Raw genomic sequence first — 19043 nt, forward strand, 5'->3', positions numbered from 1 at the left:
CAAAGTTAATATTTACCACATAATTTTTCTGTGATTAAGTTATTAAAATGAATAACTTGTATCTTCAACAGTAAAACATGATTAAAATGCACAAAACTATGATGTTTTTTTACAGAACCTTAAGGGACATTGCGGAGGAAGATATTTAGATCTGAGCAGCATCTGGCATGACTGTCCTGAAAACAAGCCATCTACAGTTACTGTTTTTTCTTTTTATGACATTTGGTCTCTTTCCAAAATACTCAGCTTTTACATGCTTTTATATACTTATATATTTCCTTACTTGTTTTAAACTCTTGCATGAAAAAAAACAAACAAAAAAACAATAAATCATATGCATATACAAATATGTGGGCCTTTACTTGTTCTATGGTTCATCTGAAGTTCCTTTCTATGGTCTGGATTAATTGATGAGTTTGTTTATTTAGAGTATTTCACCCTCTGTTTGGTTCGGTTTTAGACAGGCACAAACCAAATGCACCAATAAACCACACAAGAACACTCTGTGCTCTGATTGGTTAGAGCTGCCTGGTGCGGGAACAAGAAAGTAAATCTAGTGAGAACATTCTGTTTTCCAGTGTGTATATCTGTTCTGTGTGAAGCTGCTTTAACACAGAACTCTGAAATGCTGCACTTTTAAACACAGTGTTTTTAATAATACATGCAGTGCAGATGTACACATAGTAAACGGAGTCTTGTGGCTGCGAGTAGTGAAGGCAGCACAAACCGTGTGTATAAACAGCATGGAGCAGAGACAGCGTTTGTTCGTAGCTGTGGTAATTAATGTTATTTGGAAAATATATCTTATCTGGCTTATCAAGAGGTTTTTTCTTCTCTAATTCACAGTTGCCCTTGTACGGTATGCTCATTGCCTGCAGCTGCTCTTTTTGCTCGAGTGAAGCTTTTGTGACAAAAGGTTTTTTTTTTTTTCGTTTGTTTGGGGGTGTGAGGGTTAGGGTCATCTCCCTCAGCGAAAGTTTTCAATATTGCAGAAGATGGAGGAGGGTAAAAAAGAAGGACAGCAGGAGAGTTACTTTGTTTTTTTCTAAATAATAGTAATAATCTTGTGTTACATGTTTCTTCTGTGGACCACTTTGCTCCGTCTTTCTGTCGCAAAGCTAGCTAACTGACGAGCAGCTCATTCCACGGCACTAAAGCGGGAAATACATCTAAATATCGTTACAGTTGCAAGAAAAAGCAAAAGACCCTTTGGGATTACTTGTATTTCTGCATATATTGGTCATTAAATGTGTTCTGGTCACACTAGACAAACACAGTCTGCTTAAACTAATACCACACACAAAATTGCATGGTTTTATTGAACACAACATGTTAACATTCAGAGTGAGCAGGAAAAAGTGTGTGAACCCCTATGCTAATGACTTTTCTAAGAGCTAATTGAAGCCAGGAGTCGTTGTTGGAAGTTTTGATACTTATTTTAATACTTATCTTTATCTATATAAGATATATATATTAGAAAATTAGGGGATAGGGGCCTAAAAAGCAGATGTCCCACACATAATTACATTACATCAAGCCAGGTAGTAAGTAAGACAGCAATTAGTGCTGGGGCGCCACTCACATCCTGGGGAAAGAAGACTAGTTTCTGACCTAATGATTTAGGATCTTAATGACCTAGGCATTCTTTGTCCTTGTGTGTAATCAAGAGTGATGTTTCCTATGTATGCGTCAACTCACATTTGTTACTATATGTGTGCATAAATCCATTTTTTCATATTTGCGTGTGTATATATGCTCCTGTTCAACGTTTGGAAAGCAGTCGAAGTGGACGGCCGGTCGAACTGAATAAACCTTTTTTTTTCTTAACCTGAACTAAGAAGAATTAGTTTTGTTTGATAAAGTACGATTAGAGAATCCATACTGTTGAGGTCAGCAGCAAAACAAAACCCAACAGTTTTTGGTGGCCTGTACGGGGATTCGATCCGGCTTCTGGCAGTGACTGACTGCAGCACCAGGAGAGAGGATCCAAACTCCAGATCTGGCACTGGGAGAAGCTTCTAACCTCATGATTCTGTGTGACCGCAGCTCATCCCTGATAGTGCGCTAAAACTAAGATAAGCAGAGCCTTTTTAAAATCTGCATAGGGCATCAGGTGTTGGTGCACAGAATTAGTGTGGCAGAAGCCTCGTTGTTTTTTGTTTTTTTTTTGACTGCAGGTACAGAGAAAATGCATGATAAAATACAAAAAAAGATGAATAATCAAATTAATAAGTCTGCCTATAGAAAAGGAGAAAATACAAAGACCAAAAAACCCGAGTGGATGCGTGCTGAAGAGATAAAGATGAAAACAAAGGAACCAAAGATATCTTTCTCTGGTGTGACCCTCTGTTTCAATTGTGCAGTACAATAATGCACATTATAGTGGTAAATTCTCAATGAGGAGTTAATGTAGGAGTTGTTTAAACCTTATACGTTAGCTTGATTTGATCCCTTTTGTGGAAATGAGTAGAGAGTGTAGATTTATAAGAACTCAGAACAATTAGGTAAGTATGAGTTTTCATTCTATTGTGATCTATTGTGAGGTTTTAATCCAATCCAAATTGTATTACGAATTGAAAAGAGAATGTATTAAAATCTTGCAGCAGTTTTGTTTTTAGCTTAAATTTACCCTTAGGATTCCTATAATCAATTTACACTTTATCAAACCTGGCTAATTGTATGCTATATTTGTGTTTATGGTATGAAGAAGACATATTGATTGGCAAACATTCCGAGGGCTACACTTTTCACTGCTATAAGGTGGGTTATGAAAGATACATATGAAATGCACTTATTTTTAGTTACATATGATAGCCAATTATTATCCTTATTCTAGGTGATCACAGTTGTCTGTATTTCAAAATGTATTCAGTAAATGAATTAAACTAGTGATACAGTTTAGGTGTAATAAGCTGTTTGTGGTGCTATATAGAAAACAATAAAGAACTGACAAGAATAAAAGTAAATATAGTTATAATACAAAATGTCCCTCTAAAACCAGGAAGTTCAGGATGTCAGAATGGATGAAATGGGGCATTTACAGTTGAGATCCTGATGCATGTGATGTAGATGAACTAGAAATAGTTCAGTCCTATTGGTTGTAGGTTCAGTAGAGAAAGTGTTCTGTGGAGTGCAGTGTAAAGTGTCTGTTACAGTGTTGATACTTGTTGAAGTTTGTAGGTGAGGTGATTGGTGATCTCTGTGGTTAGGTAAAGTCTCGTAGTTCAACGCCGCGGCAGAAGCGGCGTTAGGCTCACACTTCTAACCTGTTGTCAATGACGATTGAGGTCTTAGCAGTAGCTGTCAGTTGGATGAATCTTGTGATGTAGGTCACAGAAGTGTTGTGCAGATATAAATGAACTTATAACTAGGCATTTAAAAGCTGCTGTATATAATGGATAACAGGGCCGTGCAGAGACCTTTGGAAGGGCAGGTGCTCAAAGTCAAAAGGGGGCACATGGAGCACTTACTTTAAACACTATACAGAAACACACCTTTCCAATATAACCGGTTGATTTGTGGTCTTACTGTGGTGTTACTGTAAACTACAAATTAACAGAAGTCACGTTATAGCAGTGTTTCCACACTCTGTTCCTGCACATTCCCACTGTTCTGCATATTCTAGAGCTTTTGCTGGTTTAAAGGCGCTTAATAAAGTATGTGGTGGTATGATGTGTCCAATACACTGCTGATTATACATATTGATAAATTTATGATCCATAGGGGGCTAAGAGATTTAACAGGTAAACTCAAGAAAGGATTGTTTATTAGCTGATCAGCTGGATCAGGTGGAAAACACACAATTTTAGGGCAGAGATCAGGTTTATGAAACTGCTTTAGACTACAAACATAAAGCACTGTACTAAATTCTGGCTATCCACAACATCCAGCTTCTAGATAACAGGTTAGCTAAATTAATTTTCACTTACAGTGAAAATTATAACATTCATTATAACTTACAGTAAGTCCTGCAATCCTAAATTAATAAATACATTTTGAAAATGAAATAGTTATTGCCTGATCAGGCACATCAGGGCAGGTTAAACATTTAGATTTTGTTCTCAAACCTTGACTACCTATCTAAGCTAGCTAATTCCAAAGTTAAGCTAACTGAATAGATACAAGCTGCATTTTATTAATCGCACAGTGGGTTTGATCTGTGTCTTTTTAACCAGCTATCAGAAACTCATCTCATCACAGTTTACATGGTAAACTGATTGGCTGTTTCTCCTGAAAGGCGGGACTTTATTCTTGAACTTACATGTAAAGAGGTATTTAGGTATTTAGAACCAGATAAAGAATAGTCAAAGAACAGGTGAAGAAGTGTTGAGGATCAGAGAAAGAATAGTCGAAGAACAGGTGAAGAAGTGTTGAGGATCAGATAAAGAATAGTCGAAAGAACAGAGAAAGAGGTGTTGAGGATGAGATAAAGAAGAGTCGAAAGAACAGGGGAAGAGGTGTTGAGGATCAAATAAAGAATAGTCAAAAGAACAGAGGAAGAGGTGTTGAGGATCAGATAAAGAATAGTCGAAAGAACAGAGAAAGAGGTGTTGAGGATGAGATAAAGAAGAGTCGAAAGAACAGGGGAAGAGGTTTTGAGGATGAGATAAAGAATAGTCGAAAGAACAGAGAAAGAGGTGTTGAGGATGAGATAAAGAATAGTCGAAAGAACAGGGGAAGAGGTGTTGAGGATCAGATAAAGAATAGTTGAAAACCAGCTAAAGAACAGTTAAAGTGTTTTGGGAGAACAATGTTTTTGAAACACCTTAAATGGTTCAGCTTGGACACATTCTAAGTGATGAACCCAGGGTCACGGGGTGTCTCAGGTCTTGGATCAAAGGGTCTGGTTGATCAGTCTGCGACTTGTGTCCAAGCAGCTCACTACATCAAGTATTGCCCCTCTTAAAACACAACCACCTTGAGGCTTTTTCTGCTGCCACTGCTTGATGGGTCTCCTTTTTTGTACCCCCATGCAAGGTGCAAGGGTCTGATGCCAAGAAATCCCTCCCCTTTCCCAGGGCTTCCAGTTCCAGCTAAGTAGACACTAAGTAAGAAAGCTAAGTAAGATACTTACACGTAATGCTGTAGTTTGAGCAGCTTGCGTACCTTAACTTAGCCAGGAGCCACGAGCCAGGCAGGTAAACAGAGGAATGTTTATAGAGTGTGGGCAACCACATAATGGTGCGTTGCATGCTGGTTAGCGCCCGCCATGTTTTAGGACACACAATCAAAACAGACCATGCAATAAGCTAAACAAAAGAAAACTGCGGGAATTAATGGCTTGAGCCATATATAAGCTATAACTAGCTCACCTAGCTTTAATTTATGAGTTATGATTAGCTAACCTAGGTTTAATTTATAAGTTATGATTAGCTAACCTAGCTTTAATTTATAAATTATGATTAGCTAACCTAGCTTATAAATTTAAGCTAGGTTAGCTATATAATTTAAAGCTAATTTATGACTAGCTATATTATAAATTTTAAGTTATGATTAGCTCACCTAGCGTTAATTTATAAGTTATGATTAGCTCACGTAGCTTTAATTTATAAGTTATGATTAGCTCACCTAGCGTTAATTTATAAATTATGATTAGCTCACCTAGCGTTAATTTATAAGTTATGATTAGCTCACGTAGCTTTAATTTATAAGTTATGATTAGCTCACCTAGCGTTAATTTATAAATTATGATTAGCTCACCTAGCGTTAATTTATAAGTTATGATTAGCTCACCTAGCTTTAATTTATGATTAGCTCACCTCGCTTTAATTTATAAGTTATGATTAGCTAACCTAGCTTTAGTTTATAAGTTATGATTAGCTCACCTAGCTTTAATTTATAAGTTATGATTAGGTCACCTAGCTTTAGTTTATAAGTTATGATTAGCTCACCTAGCTTTAATTTATAATTTATGATTAGCTAACCTCGATTTAATTTATAAGTTATGATTAGCTCACCTAGCTTTAATTTATAATTTATGATTAGCTAACCTCGCTTTAATTTATAAGTTATGATTAGCTCACCTCGCTTTAATTCATAAGTTATGATTAGCTAACCTAGCTTTAGTTTATAAGTTATGATTATCTCACCTAGCTTTAATTTATAAGTTATGATTAGCTCACCTAGCTTTAATTTATAAGTTATGATTAGGTCACCTAGCTTTAGTTTATAAGTTATGATTAGCTCACCTAGCTTTAATTTATAAGTTATGATTAGCTCACCTCGCTTTAATTTATAATTTATGATTAGCTAACCTAGCTTTAGTTTATAAGTTATGATTAGCTCACCTAGCTTTAATTCATAAATTATGATTAGCTAACCTAGCTTATAAATTTAAGATAGGTTAGCTACATAATTTAAAGCTGATTTATGACTAGCTATATTATAAATGTTAAGTTATGGTTAGCTCACCTAGCCTTAAAGCTAGGTTAGCTTGTTATAACATAATTTAAAGCTAGGCAAGCTAATCATAACATATAAATTTAAGCTAGGTTAGCTACATAATTTAAAGTTAATTTATGACTAGCTAACCTAGCTTTAATTAATAAGTTATGACTAGCTAACCTAGCTTTAAGTTAACTAGCTAACCTAGCTTAAATATACAAGTTATGACTAGGTAACCTAGCTTTAATTTATGTCACAACTAGCTAACCTACACAAAACAGGACTATAAAATGTTTCTGGTAATAAGTGTAAAACAGTAAGGCTATTATTTATGTGTTTTATTATTGTATTTCACTTAGACCACATTGGGAAATGTTGTTTAATGAAGTTGACCTGAGATCCTCTGTGTTGCTTCCAAACTGGAAAGCTAAAGAAAAACGCACTCCATTTGCAATACGTTTCCCCCTAGGGTTGTGGGAACAATTGTGGCACTTGATAACTCAGCAGGCATTTACCATTTCATCGTATTGTACATTAAATTTAGTAAACAAAACCAAACCGGGCTGCCATACTCTGTCTCTGCCAGAGTATCTGTGTCCTAAAATCCCACAATGCACTGCTTTGTTCATGTCTGCTGACCTCACTATCTTATTCTCTATTAAAATGGAACGGTATAATCCACTTTAGGGGTGCTTGAAATCGTATCACAATAGTCTTCCACACAGGAAATTTGGCAGTGTTAAATCAACACTGTTAGTGTTAAATCAACACTTATTAGTGTTAAACTTTACACTCTCAGTGTTAATTTAACACTAACAGTGTTGATTTAACACTGCCAAATTTCCTGTGCAGGCACAGATGCTGCATTGTTTTTGTAGTAATCAACATTATATGTTAGAAGTATATTTAAATGTTTTGACCCCCAAACTATTGTTTTTATCCCTTATATCCCTTTTATCCCTATCGAGAAGAGAGTTCAGGAGGGCCAAGAACTGAAAAGAGTCAGTAAAAGTCAATTCTTCTTATTATTATTTTTTTGACAGGCATATAAAACTGTTTTAAAATAACTAATAAAACACTAATGTAACAATATTATTAATATTACTTTAAGATAAATAGCAATACTAACAATAAATCCCTTATAAATAAAATACTTACGTGAGCGTGTCGTTGCTGTAGTGGGAGCTGAGTCTGGAGGTAGAGACTACTGATGCAGCAGTGATTCGTATTAGGAATCCAACGTGGGTTTTCTCCTCTGGCCGGTTGTTCGATGGTGCTAATAATGCAAACCGAGACTTTCTGAAGCACTGAAGCCTTTTTTTAAACTGTTTTGAAAAAAGGTTCATTACATGGAGCTTCATAACACAGTGGACATTAGCGGCATCCGGTGGCCAAAATCTGAAATTGCTTTGTGTATTTTTTACAGCTTAAAACTGTTCCAGTGCATTAATATGACATTTGAGGTTTAAATAAAAACAGCTGATAAAAATAAATGGCAGAATACTTTGATGTCTGGATATTTTAATGTATTATATTAAAAGTATTTTAAATAAATATATAATACTCTCAGAATATATTTTGATAAGAGACAGTAGAGAAACTACACTTCTAATTGCATTCACATTGTTGCTTTTTTCCCTTCACCATGTTTTTAATCTAATATATACCAAATTCTGAAATTATTATATTTACTATTATTCACATCCTCCCAAGCAGGGTTTGTAACATGTTTACATGTATCACTAGTTCATTGCCTATTTCTCCATGTGGATTTGCTGCATGGGGTTTATGAAAGAAAGCATTTGATGAAAGAACTTTATGCTCAGGTATGGAGTGAAGGTGCTTGTGTATGGGGCAGTGGACACATTATTTAACGGATGTGGTTATAGGAATATTGTTTTTCACAGTGTCGTTGTCCATTCTTCCAAATGTTTTTATTTTTTAAATAATAATTTTCTACCTTATTTGATCCCAAAAGTTCAAAGTTTTTCCAAACTTTAGAACGTCCTTTTTTTCTAACTGGTTCCATTCTAATATCTTATTATCTCTTATCTCTCTCTCTCTCTCTCTCTCTCTCTCTCTCTCTCTCTCTCTCTCTCTCTCTCTCTCTCTCTCTCTCACACTCTCTCTCTCTTTCTCTCTCTCACCCACACACACACACACACTTATCTACTATTTATATCTTATTCTCTCTTGCTGTCTCTCTGTCTCTCCGCTCTCGACCCTTGAGGTGTGCGCCAGGATTTGCTGCTTATAAAATCTTTATAATATACATGTTATATAATCTTTCCCTAAAGCAGAGGTGACCAAACTTTTTTTGTTGGGGGCCAGAAGGAGAAATATATTTGAAGTCACGGGCCACAGACTCTGTAATAAAACAAATAATAAAATATACCACTTTAAACCACTCTCCCTCATGAAGACACTAAAATTAAAATACCAAGAGTGTGCCTGTAAATAAAAAAATAAAAAAATAGATTATTTATTTAGTCATATGTATCTATATGTATATGTACCTCATTCATTAATTTTTACTTTGCAAAGCTCTTTAGGAAACATGGCTCATTCTTTACTCACGTCATTGGTTAGTTCGTTAATTATTTGCTAAGACTGATCATTTTCGGAAAACCCGCCCCTGACCCGACCGAGCCTGTGAAGGTTCTGCCAGAAATAGACTTAAAACGAAATTTATTATTTAAAAGGAAGAATTATAAAATAGACTTAAAATGAACTACATTATTTGAAAGGGACAATTATAAAATAGACTTAAAAATATATATAATTTGAAAGAGAGAATTATAAAATAGACTTAAAGCAAAAAAAAAAAAATATGGAGAGTTATAAAATACATCTAAATCTAAATATATTATTTGAAAGAAATAATTATAAAATAGATTAAAAACAAAATATATTATATATTTGAAAGGGATAATTATAAAATAGACTTAAAACTGAATATATGTAAAAGGTGGAATTATAAAATATACTTTAAACGAAATTTATTATTTGAAAGGGAGAATTAAATCAGAAAAAAGGCTGTTACTGTTGTGTGGGTTTGCCGGAGAAAAAAACAGATCTGGATCGGAGTCGTCTGCTATCAGGGGCAGGACTTAATAGCAGAATAATAACACCTAGGTTCAAAAAAGGTTTACATCTCCTATCAAACACTATCAGATAACATGGGAGGACCTTCTTAAGAAAAAGTGTTTTCACGCTTCACTTTAGTGTTGCTGATTTTCAGATAATAAAGCTTGTGTGTTTATGTTTAAAGTGCTGGTGCTACAGGATACGATTGTTTAATATAAATTAAGTTATTTAGATTGACTGTTTGAGTTTTTCAGCGTTTATGTTTGTTTCGGGGGACAGACACAGTCTGAATAAAATGGTATCTACCATGTTTTTTCACTTTAAGGCACAGCGGATTATAAGGCACTTTTTATGCAACAGGGCTGTCGCCATGTTTCCCTTCTAATTCAGCAGGTCTCACGCTGGGTGGCAAGAACTGTAAAGATAAGCTAAGTTAGTAAAAAAGTCAAACGAGTGCTGGATGTTAATCTACACAGATTTCTCTCCTGAAAAAAATGTTTATTTGGTTTGAGTTAAGCATTTGTTTAGAGTAAGCTTAAATTTCAAGATTTCCACTAAAGCTGGAGCATTAGCAGCTAACCGCTATCAGTAATGCTAATACTGCTCCGGCAGTGCTAGCCAGGGTTAGCAGCAGGCTAAAGGCCGATAGTACTCACCTCTGAATGGCCAAAGAACTAGCGCTTAGCATGGAATCTCCTTAATACCTGACTGATAAAATTCATACATAAGGCGCAGGATTATAAGGCGTACTGACCATTTTTGGGATAAATTAAAGGATTTGATGTGCGCCTTATAGTGTGAAAAATATGGTAAGTAACGTCTCACAGACGGTGGGTCAAGCCTTTTTATGTTCCTGGTTGTGTTAATAAATAACATTATTTGGCAACAACACAACCCTCTCAGGACTAAATGCCCTTAAAGTCTTTGCAAGTAATTACTGATCATGTTTAGGATTAATAAGAAATAATTCATTTTCAGACAGAGTTTAAGCTTCTGGGTTCTTAGTCCTCCCTGGTGATCAAATGTACCTAAACAGAAGCACAAATTTAAACAGTGGACCAAATTCTAAACTTCATAGTCCCTAAAACAGAACCCTGTGGGAACCTAATAATTGTTAGTAGTCTCTGCATTAATAGCAGGAATTAATCTTTAAAATCTTCTATCAAACACTATCAGATAACATGGGAGGACCTTCTTTGTTAACTTTGTGAGTGTTTTCACACTTCTCTTTAGTGTCGCTGATTTTCAGATAATAAAGCTTGTGTGTCTCAGATGCTCAAAACAAAACCTTTAAAATAATGGCAGCAGGAATATTCAGAATACATCATTCTATAAACAACCATGTTGATAAAAATGATTCTTCTTAAGAGAATCTTAAAAGGGTTTATCACATTTTTTCCGGAGAAAAAGTGGTTTGTCTAGGGCATTACTCGTAGTAATTTTTTATGTGTTGTACAAAGAGTTGAAACAATATTAAATATACAAATACAACTTTATTTCATAATATGCATAACTGAATCTTTATTTAATTTTGTTAACTAGCTTTTCAAGTAAGTTATACAAGGAGTGTGATCGCTCCTGTTCTGCTCTCTCTCTCCCCTCTTCTTTCTCCTTTTATCTCTTCACGTCCTCTCGCAGGAGTTTAACCCTTGTGTGGTGTTCGGGTCTGTGGGACCCGTTTTCATTTTTCATCAAATGATACTAAAAAAATATTTTTTCTAACTCAAACTCATTGGCATTGGCTCATTTTTTGTGAAAAACATATATCAAAACACATTTTCGATAAACACACACTGTACACCCCCCCCCCACCCCCCACACACACATTTATATTACATACAGTATGTTTGGCCAAGGGCTAATAAACATTGCTTCATTTGTAAATTTGAAACTAAACAAATTTTCTACTCATATCTTGAGTTTAATTCATTTTCTTTTACATTTTATTAAAAAACTAATAAAAAAAAAGAGTAGCACTTTTTGAAAGAAATGTAACATAAGAAAGGTAAAGGGCTAATATTAACCGTGTAAGCTGTTTATATTGCTTGCAATTTAGGTGAAGCAAGCATGTGTAAAGCATTTTAATGTAAAATTGCTTAATTTTGCTGAATTAAATACAAGTAACAAAGTAAACGAGTAACAAAAATATGAACACCACACAAGGGTTAAAAAATGTTTCCTGCCGCTTTTTTTCCCTATCCTCAGACAACAGGCACGCCACAACAGAAGATGGCCCTGTATGGTGTCACATCAATGTCAAAAGCCAAGGCCGCAAAAAAGCGTCATTTTTCTCCTCTCGGGTGTTTTTTTTTTTCGTGCGCTGTGTGAATTACCTGCTGCAGCAGATTGTGCTCGACCGAGTTTTGTCCGCTCGAGTTTTGAAAGGGGCGGTTTTGACAGTTTGGGGGCGGGGCCGGGGTCACCTCCCTCAGCGAACGCTATTGGCTGATATCTCCAGAGTTTGTGACAGACCGGCCACCTCCACAAGCCACATGTCTCCCCTAGGAGACCTGTTTGACCCAAACCCTGGCTGCGTCCAGAAACCCCAAAAGTGTCCTCCTCCTCTCCTCCGTGACCCGGAAACTGATTTCGTGACGCCATCTTGCCGCCTGTCCGAATACCGTAGGAGACGAAAGAAGCCGCTTAAAATCCTCCTCCTTATTGATCTCTCGTTTTTATTCTTGTATGCGGAGCTCGATCCAGAAGCTGTGATTGGCTGGGCAGTATCCGGCATGTGCTGAAAGTGAGGATTGTGATTGGCTCAGTTCATCGGTAGTCAACATCCTATCTAAAAGGGATCAGCTGTCCCATTTCTTCAATTACAGCTCCCTCCCTCTATTCCTCCCCCTCCTCTCCTCTCCTCTATTCCTCCACCTTCTTCCGGGGTAGGAGAGGAGGAGTAGGAAAGGAGGAGTAGCAGAGGAGGAGTAGCAAAAGTTTCTGGATGACACTTTGTGACGTCACACGACACTTTGGTTATCCAAACACTAACCAAAGGTCCCGAAATGTCATGGTTTGGCATTCTAACGAGCGACGAGTCGCTTGTGTCGCCCAGCGTTTGTCGCTTGTGGGCGTGTCAAGCTCAACGCCCGCGTTTATCATGGTCCAGCCTCCGACAAGAAAAAAGGCAAAAAAAGGAATCGCCTGGCCACTTTATTCTCCAGCTATAACTCCCAAACTTGCTGGACTCTTGGTCGTTTCTGTGATTTAACTGCACTGGAAACGCAGCCGTTCCCACAGACTGATGTGGGTCCACCCCGTTCAACAGAATGAACCGGGAAAGAAACTAGAAATTCAGAGAGCAGGAGCTTGAGGACGTCGGACCGCCTTGTTTGTGATTGGTCCAAAGAAACGCTAGGAGCCAATCGGGTTAGAATGTCGCTTCATAATTCATTTGCATAAAGTTGAGAAAAATTCATCTCCGTGTCGCTTGTCGCTCTGTCGCTTTGTCGCCTCTCGCGTGTCGCGGCGACAAATCGCGCCCTGCCATAGGAATGAATGGTCGCCTGTCGCTTTATCGCTTTCTAATGTGAACGCAGGGTAAGGTTCGCCAACACTTTGGGACCTTACTAACATTTTGGTGAACCCTCCTTAACAGAGCGCCAGATAGGTCATTTTTGCATTCTGACGACAGGGATGTGCTCGACTCGGCCCATTAGGGTTCCCAGTGAGGTTTTCAGAGTCATTGGATACAGTTAAATAACGCAGCCTCCTAGCCAAAAACCAATGACAAGTCTCAGCCATATACTTTTCTAGTTTCCAATCCTACTACATCAAAAGATACATTTACAGCCTTTTTAAGGTTACTTCATTTTTTTAAAGGGGCCTATTCAAACACTATATGTATCAACGTCCTATGATTTTTACTTTTGCAGTTTTTCGTTGTTTGAATAATTGAAAAAATACACAAATAGCAGAAAAATTTTGTTTTAGTGGGTAAATTAGTGTACTTATATACCAAATTATAAGTTTGGATGACTTACAGCTACTGTTACGTTTTAAGGAAGAAAAAAAATATATATAAATAAATAAGTAGTAGTAATAATAATAATAATAATAATAATAATAATAATAATAATAATAATAATTCAAGCCAATAGGGTTACTGCCCGTACGATGCTTGGACCCTAAATAATTTTGCATGCTCTACATCTGCAGACTGACGAATACAGCAGATGTAAGTTAAAGAAATTAACCATCCAGCTGTGGTCAGTTCTGAAGAATGAGGAGCAGCTTCCTTCCTGATCACACAGCAGGTTCCTCTGTGAGGTGTTTGTGGTGGGCCAAATGTGTTAACAGACCTCCAAGCTGCAGAGATGCTGCTGAGAGATAACAGCAGAAAATAAACTGGACTCCGGGTGGGTATTCTTAGCTAGAATACACAAATAAACTTTATCAGACACACAGAAACCTTCAGGACTGCAGGAGGGCTCTCACAGGTAAGATCTAAAGCTCACAGAACTAAGATTATTAGAAAATAAGAAAAATTCTGCTGTTAATATTAAAATAAAAAGTAAAAGTCACGTACGTTAGATCTTTAGCCACCGTGAGAACATGTGTAACATGTGTAAAAAAAAAAATGTCTGTACACAGCAAACTGAGCAGAGCTTAATTTCAGTCTGACTACAACTATAAACTACATCCAGCACCAACAAAAATTTAATCTACAGATTAAGTTTATGTGAAACTGTAAATGTATTTATTTCATTTATAAGCATTAATGAATGTAGTGCGTATAGTATTGTAATCCACACTAGTTTTATATTTTAATCCCTGGTTTAACACCTGGATTTTAGAATAAACAATGACACAATAAACCCACTGTCTAAGTAGATGTGTTACTTTTAATATATTAGATTATATTTTAGCCTAATTATTTAATAGTACAAAACACCAGAAATATATTCTCAAAATTGTTTGACAGTATGAATCAACAGCATCTCTTTATTCTTCCATTTCAGCTCCTCAACAAACAAAAAACACAATATTTTTTTAATTTACCAAATACAGCCACAGAGTAAAAGCATCAATAAAATAGAATGACAGCAGCATAACATCATAACAATATTAGGTATGATATATATTATGATTAGTTATATTAAGCTCATATTAAGATCATTCGTCACTGTATTAGTTGAATCATCAATATGGCGCCAAACATGGCTGTCGTGTTGCGAGCTCCCACTTACTTGTGCAGTTTTTCGTTGTTTGTGTGTTTGTCACTCTTTTTGCACTAAATGTTACTGGTGTCATCAAATATGACCAACAAACACTTCTGAAATCAGATCGGGACTATGGGACTATGTCTAGCAGTGACACCCAGACACCCAGACTCGAGTTCAAGTCCCAAACTCGAGTCCCCACCTCTGACGATATACTGAGGTAAAAAACTCGTCAAAGTTAAATGCAATAAGTTTACCTTTAAAGATACAGTAAAGATGTTCATTCTGTAAGGCTATTTTTTGTTAGTCATCAAGTGCAAATTTATCTCTGTTAATCTCTAAACTCATTTTATGTAATGGGCCACTGTCAGTTCAGTATAAAGTGGGCTAGGCAAAAGCCTCAGTGTTGTAGGTAGTGATGTAACTGATTACGAAACTATACAATTTTTTGTGGTTGATTTATTCGTCAAAGGTTTCTTGTTTTTCGCTTTTATATGGGATTTTCATAACTCACACAGTGAAGCTCTGCACTGCAGATGTGTGGTTGAGCAGTGACGTGCAGACGCTATGGCCCAATGTGCTTGGGCAACTGCCCTTTTGCCGTCCTTGGCTGATATTGCCCTTCTGAGGGAGGGGAAAAAATAATATAGGCAAATATGATTTCATATTTCATATAAGATTTTCTTATAATTCGTAATTTTAGTAAATTTGGTGATCCTAAATAATCTGACAGCACCTACTGCGCCACGTTTAGGTAGCAAAAAAAACCCCGACAGCCAGCTAGCTTGCAGTCAACGTTTTACATGGCTCAGTTACATGCAGCTGATAACATTTCATTTTATCAAGCAAGAAGAATGACGGACATAAAGCACTATTCAAATTATTCACATGCACCTTGTGTTAATGCAGAAAATTCGCCCATGGAAAAGAGACGAATACATGAGAGAGAGAGACTCTCTTTTTTTTTTTTTTTTTTTTAGGGGCTAGTGCCCTATCTTCAAGTTAGAGCAACTGCCCTTCAAGATTCCTGTGCACGTCCCTGTGGTTGAGCTCAATTAGGCTAAATGTTTACAGACCATAATGGTTTTATTTTTTCACTGCAGTTCTAATTGCGGAAATTATGTGTGTAAAAACGTTTTCTGTTCTCTCCACACACTTCGAAGGATGAAGATGAGGGTTTTGCTTGCTATCGCCGCTCTTGTGGCTGTGGCTCGTACTGCCAGTATCTCTCAGGAGGATCTGGAGTTCCATGGATGGAAGATGAAGTTTGGTGAGAGATCATTATTAAGCTATTAAATTAGATTAACTTTTACGACACAGGATGTGTCTTTCCACATTGTTGTTTTAGAAATGACAGCTACTCACTGCATCACTTAAAATGACTTTAAACGACTTGTCGTCAGCTGAAACATATTAATCACCTCTGCTTTAATTATCCAGTGGGAAGCGTTTGCCTTACTAACATTACTTGGTTAAATTCTTTTAAAAGGTAAGAGTTATGATTCTGAGGAAGAAGAGTCTCAGCGTAAGATGACCTGGCTGACCAATCGTAAGCTGGTCCTGGAACACAACATGCTGGCTGACCAGGGCATCAAAAGCTACAGACTCGACATGAACCACTTTGCTGATATGGTGAGAAAATACCGATCCTCAGATACTCAAATGTTTGGGAGCTTTTTAAAAACATGTTAATCATTAATTAATTAATTTGTTCATTATAGCTAATGAAGTGCATTGAGCTGAGTGATTGCCTGTTTGCTGGAAATTTAAGAGGGAGTTATGCTTCGTTGTTCTAGCTAAGGTTTTGTGCTGGAGTACAAAACATACTTTGAGAACAGACCATCAACATTCAGAACTTTTTACGACACAATTTCTAAAGAGCTGAAAACAGGAAACTTTTGTTTCATAGCTCTATAATTACATGTTTCTCATCAGTAATGTGTACTTAGTAAATATGACCAATTTTTTAGTAACGAGTAATCTAACGTATTATTATTTCCAATCCAGTATTCAGATTAAAGTTACTTTTTAAAGTCACTGAGCGTTACTATTTTGTTATTTCTTTAGTAAAAAGATATTGTTGAGTCCGGCTGGATGCGTTGAAAGGATAAATGAGAAAAAGACATTTACAGTCGTCACTTTATTGCTGGAACCGCAGCCATGCCAAAACAACAACAAGCTAATGAGCTAACAAGCTAACAGCCTAACAGGCTCCCCCCACTAAGCCCCACCCCCAATTGGACGCTTGTCTTATACCCTAAACACAACAGTGCATTTTGTAACAGTGAGTAAAAAGTTGTTTTTTTAAAGGGGTGCCATATTTTTCGCATTATGAGGCACACTTAAAATCCTTTACTTTTCCCAAAAATCATCAGTGTGACTTATGTATGAATTTTACCAGTCAGGTTGTAAGAAGCAGTAAATCCACTCTGCTGAAGTACAGCGTTATACAGGAGTTTCAGTTTAGTTCTTCAGCAGTATTAGCATTAGCCGCTAACTGTGCTAAGCGCTAGCTCTTCTTTTGCCATTCATAGGTGAGTATTATCGGCCTGTAGCTGCTGCTAATCTTGGCTAGCACTGCTGGGGCAGCATACGCATTACCCGCTATCCGGTTAGCCGCTAATGCTAATGCCCCAGCTTTAGTGGAAATCTGGATATCTAAGCTTACTGTTAATAAATGGAGGTGCTTTACTCATGCAAATAAACAGTTTTTAGGAGAGAAATTAGTGTAGATTAACATCTAGTTCTCATTTGACTTGTCTAAATCATCTAAAATGTTTTCTTTTTTTTTTAAGAATAAAGTTTGGTTTACTTAGCTTAGCTTGGCTTTACGAGTTTAATCACCCAGCAGAGAGACCTGCTAAATTAGAAGGAAAACATGGCGGCACCCCTGTTCCTTACTAGCTTCATGTAAAATGCTTTTTATAATCCGTTGCGTCTTATGTATAAAAATAGACCAGAAAATAGATGTTTATTGATTCCTATAGTGTGAAAAATCCTGTAATCGAAGTAACTATGCCATCACTGCTCCTAAACCAAAATAGTTGAGCCAAGAAGGAATCAACTGACCAGAATTAAACTTGGTGGGTAGTTTTGACACAAAGGTGACATGAGGTGAATCAATGGTATCTCTATGCACACTCTGGTGCACTATTCCAATAGGACAGTGCTCATCCACATACTGCTGCTCATGTGTAGCTCGGTATATATTTCCAAGAGTCTACATTTTTATCCTCTATTGTCTCTGGCAACCTATATCTTCATTCTAGCTTTGCATTTCGACACTTCCTTCTGGGTGCAGCTATTTTTGCAACTGTTTCTTTGATTTTTTTGCAACTGTTTCACCATCTGCCTGCCTAACAGGACAACCAGGAGTACCAGGCCAGGTTCAAGAGCTGCCTGGTATCCTACAACAGGACCAAACCTCGAGGTGGACCCCTCTTTCTCCAGCAGCAAGCGGACACCACTCTGCCATGTGCAGTGGATTGGATAGCAGCAGGCTACGTGACCAAGGTTAATCAACAGAAGCAATGCTGTTCCTGCTGGGCCTTCAGTGCTGTAAGTAGTAGTTGAGTGGATAAAGCATGCATGCAATGATTTACACAGGTCAATGTTTGTACACTAATATGCCAAAAGTCTTGGGACTTTTGCCTCTTCTTTTGGAAGCTAAAGAATACTGCACAAAATGTCCCATCCATCTGACACCCACTATCAGACCTCACTCAAACTCCCATAATTAACATTGCCTGGCCATGAGCATGCTGGCCTGTGGTCAGCATCCCCACTCACAAGATATCACCTCACAACTTATACAGGTTTGGGCACTCTCATTCCATTCCCTGAGGTAACACCTCATGATCAGTTTAAGCACTGATCTTTGTTCAGCTTAAAATAAACTGACCTAACGTGACCCCAACATTTAAGAAAAGGAAATCTTTGTTAATATTTGGTCATACGTACAGGAAATCATTTTTTAACTTTATTGTAAGGAGCCAAGTCCTAAGTCTTAAGTCCTAGTTAAGTCACCAAAACGAATCCATCGTTTTTTCGTTAATTTAAAAATGTCTAGCTGTGGTCTCTAGTATGAATGAATGCCATGTGAGCCGTTTTTTTTTCTTAGGTGTTTCTTTAGATCACTGAAATAGTGGTCTCTGAAGAAAGACAGGCTTTGGGCTCCTGCTCATGAATATTCTTACATGCAAACATTTTGGCTTTGATTGGCTAACATCACTGCAGCCGAGAACGCCTACCTGCCTTCCTCCCACAGTCAATTTAACAGCTCTAAAACTCAAAGGACAAAATGTTTTCAGAGATACAGCTTTAGTTGTAAAGATTTTTAAAAGTTTAAAAGAATCCACTGGAGATCCGATTTAAACCTATAGTTACTTACACAAGATCGCTAACGTTAAC

General features: G+C 36.9%; 2 protein-coding genes across 4 annotated transcripts in view; both read left to right on the top strand.

The window, feature by feature from the left end:
- The window catches only part of LOC103022163 (procathepsin L), a 168291-nt gene that overhangs the window by 132003 nt on the left and 17245 nt on the right, over positions 1-19043 (top strand). The gene's annotated exons all lie outside the window — the stretch shown is intronic.
- LOC103022985 (procathepsin L) overlaps positions 1-19043 on the top strand; it is a 153991-nt gene that overhangs the window by 30344 nt on the left and 104604 nt on the right. Inside the window, exons 1-4 of one of the 3 annotated variants that reach the window (XM_007230047.4) lie at positions 13784-13910; positions 15797-15903; positions 16123-16265; positions 17997-18191. The exons of 1 other annotated variant lie outside the window; for it this stretch is intronic. In XM_007230047.4, the coding sequence (XP_007230109.3) occupies positions 15798-15903; positions 16123-16265; positions 17997-18191 (444 nt within the window). In that variant the 5' untranslated portion in view covers positions 13784-13910; position 15797. Of the gene's footprint in view, positions 1-13783; positions 13911-15796; positions 15904-16122; positions 16266-17996; positions 18192-19043 lie in introns of those variants that run through there. One more of the 3 variants, XM_049464256.1, reaches the window with a different exon arrangement.

This window comes from Astyanax mexicanus, chromosome 14 (genome assembly GCF_023375975.1).
Source record: "Astyanax mexicanus isolate ESR-SI-001 chromosome 14, AstMex3_surface, whole genome shotgun sequence".
Classification (NCBI taxonomy): Eukaryota; Metazoa; Chordata; class Actinopteri; order Characiformes; family Acestrorhamphidae; genus Astyanax; species Astyanax mexicanus.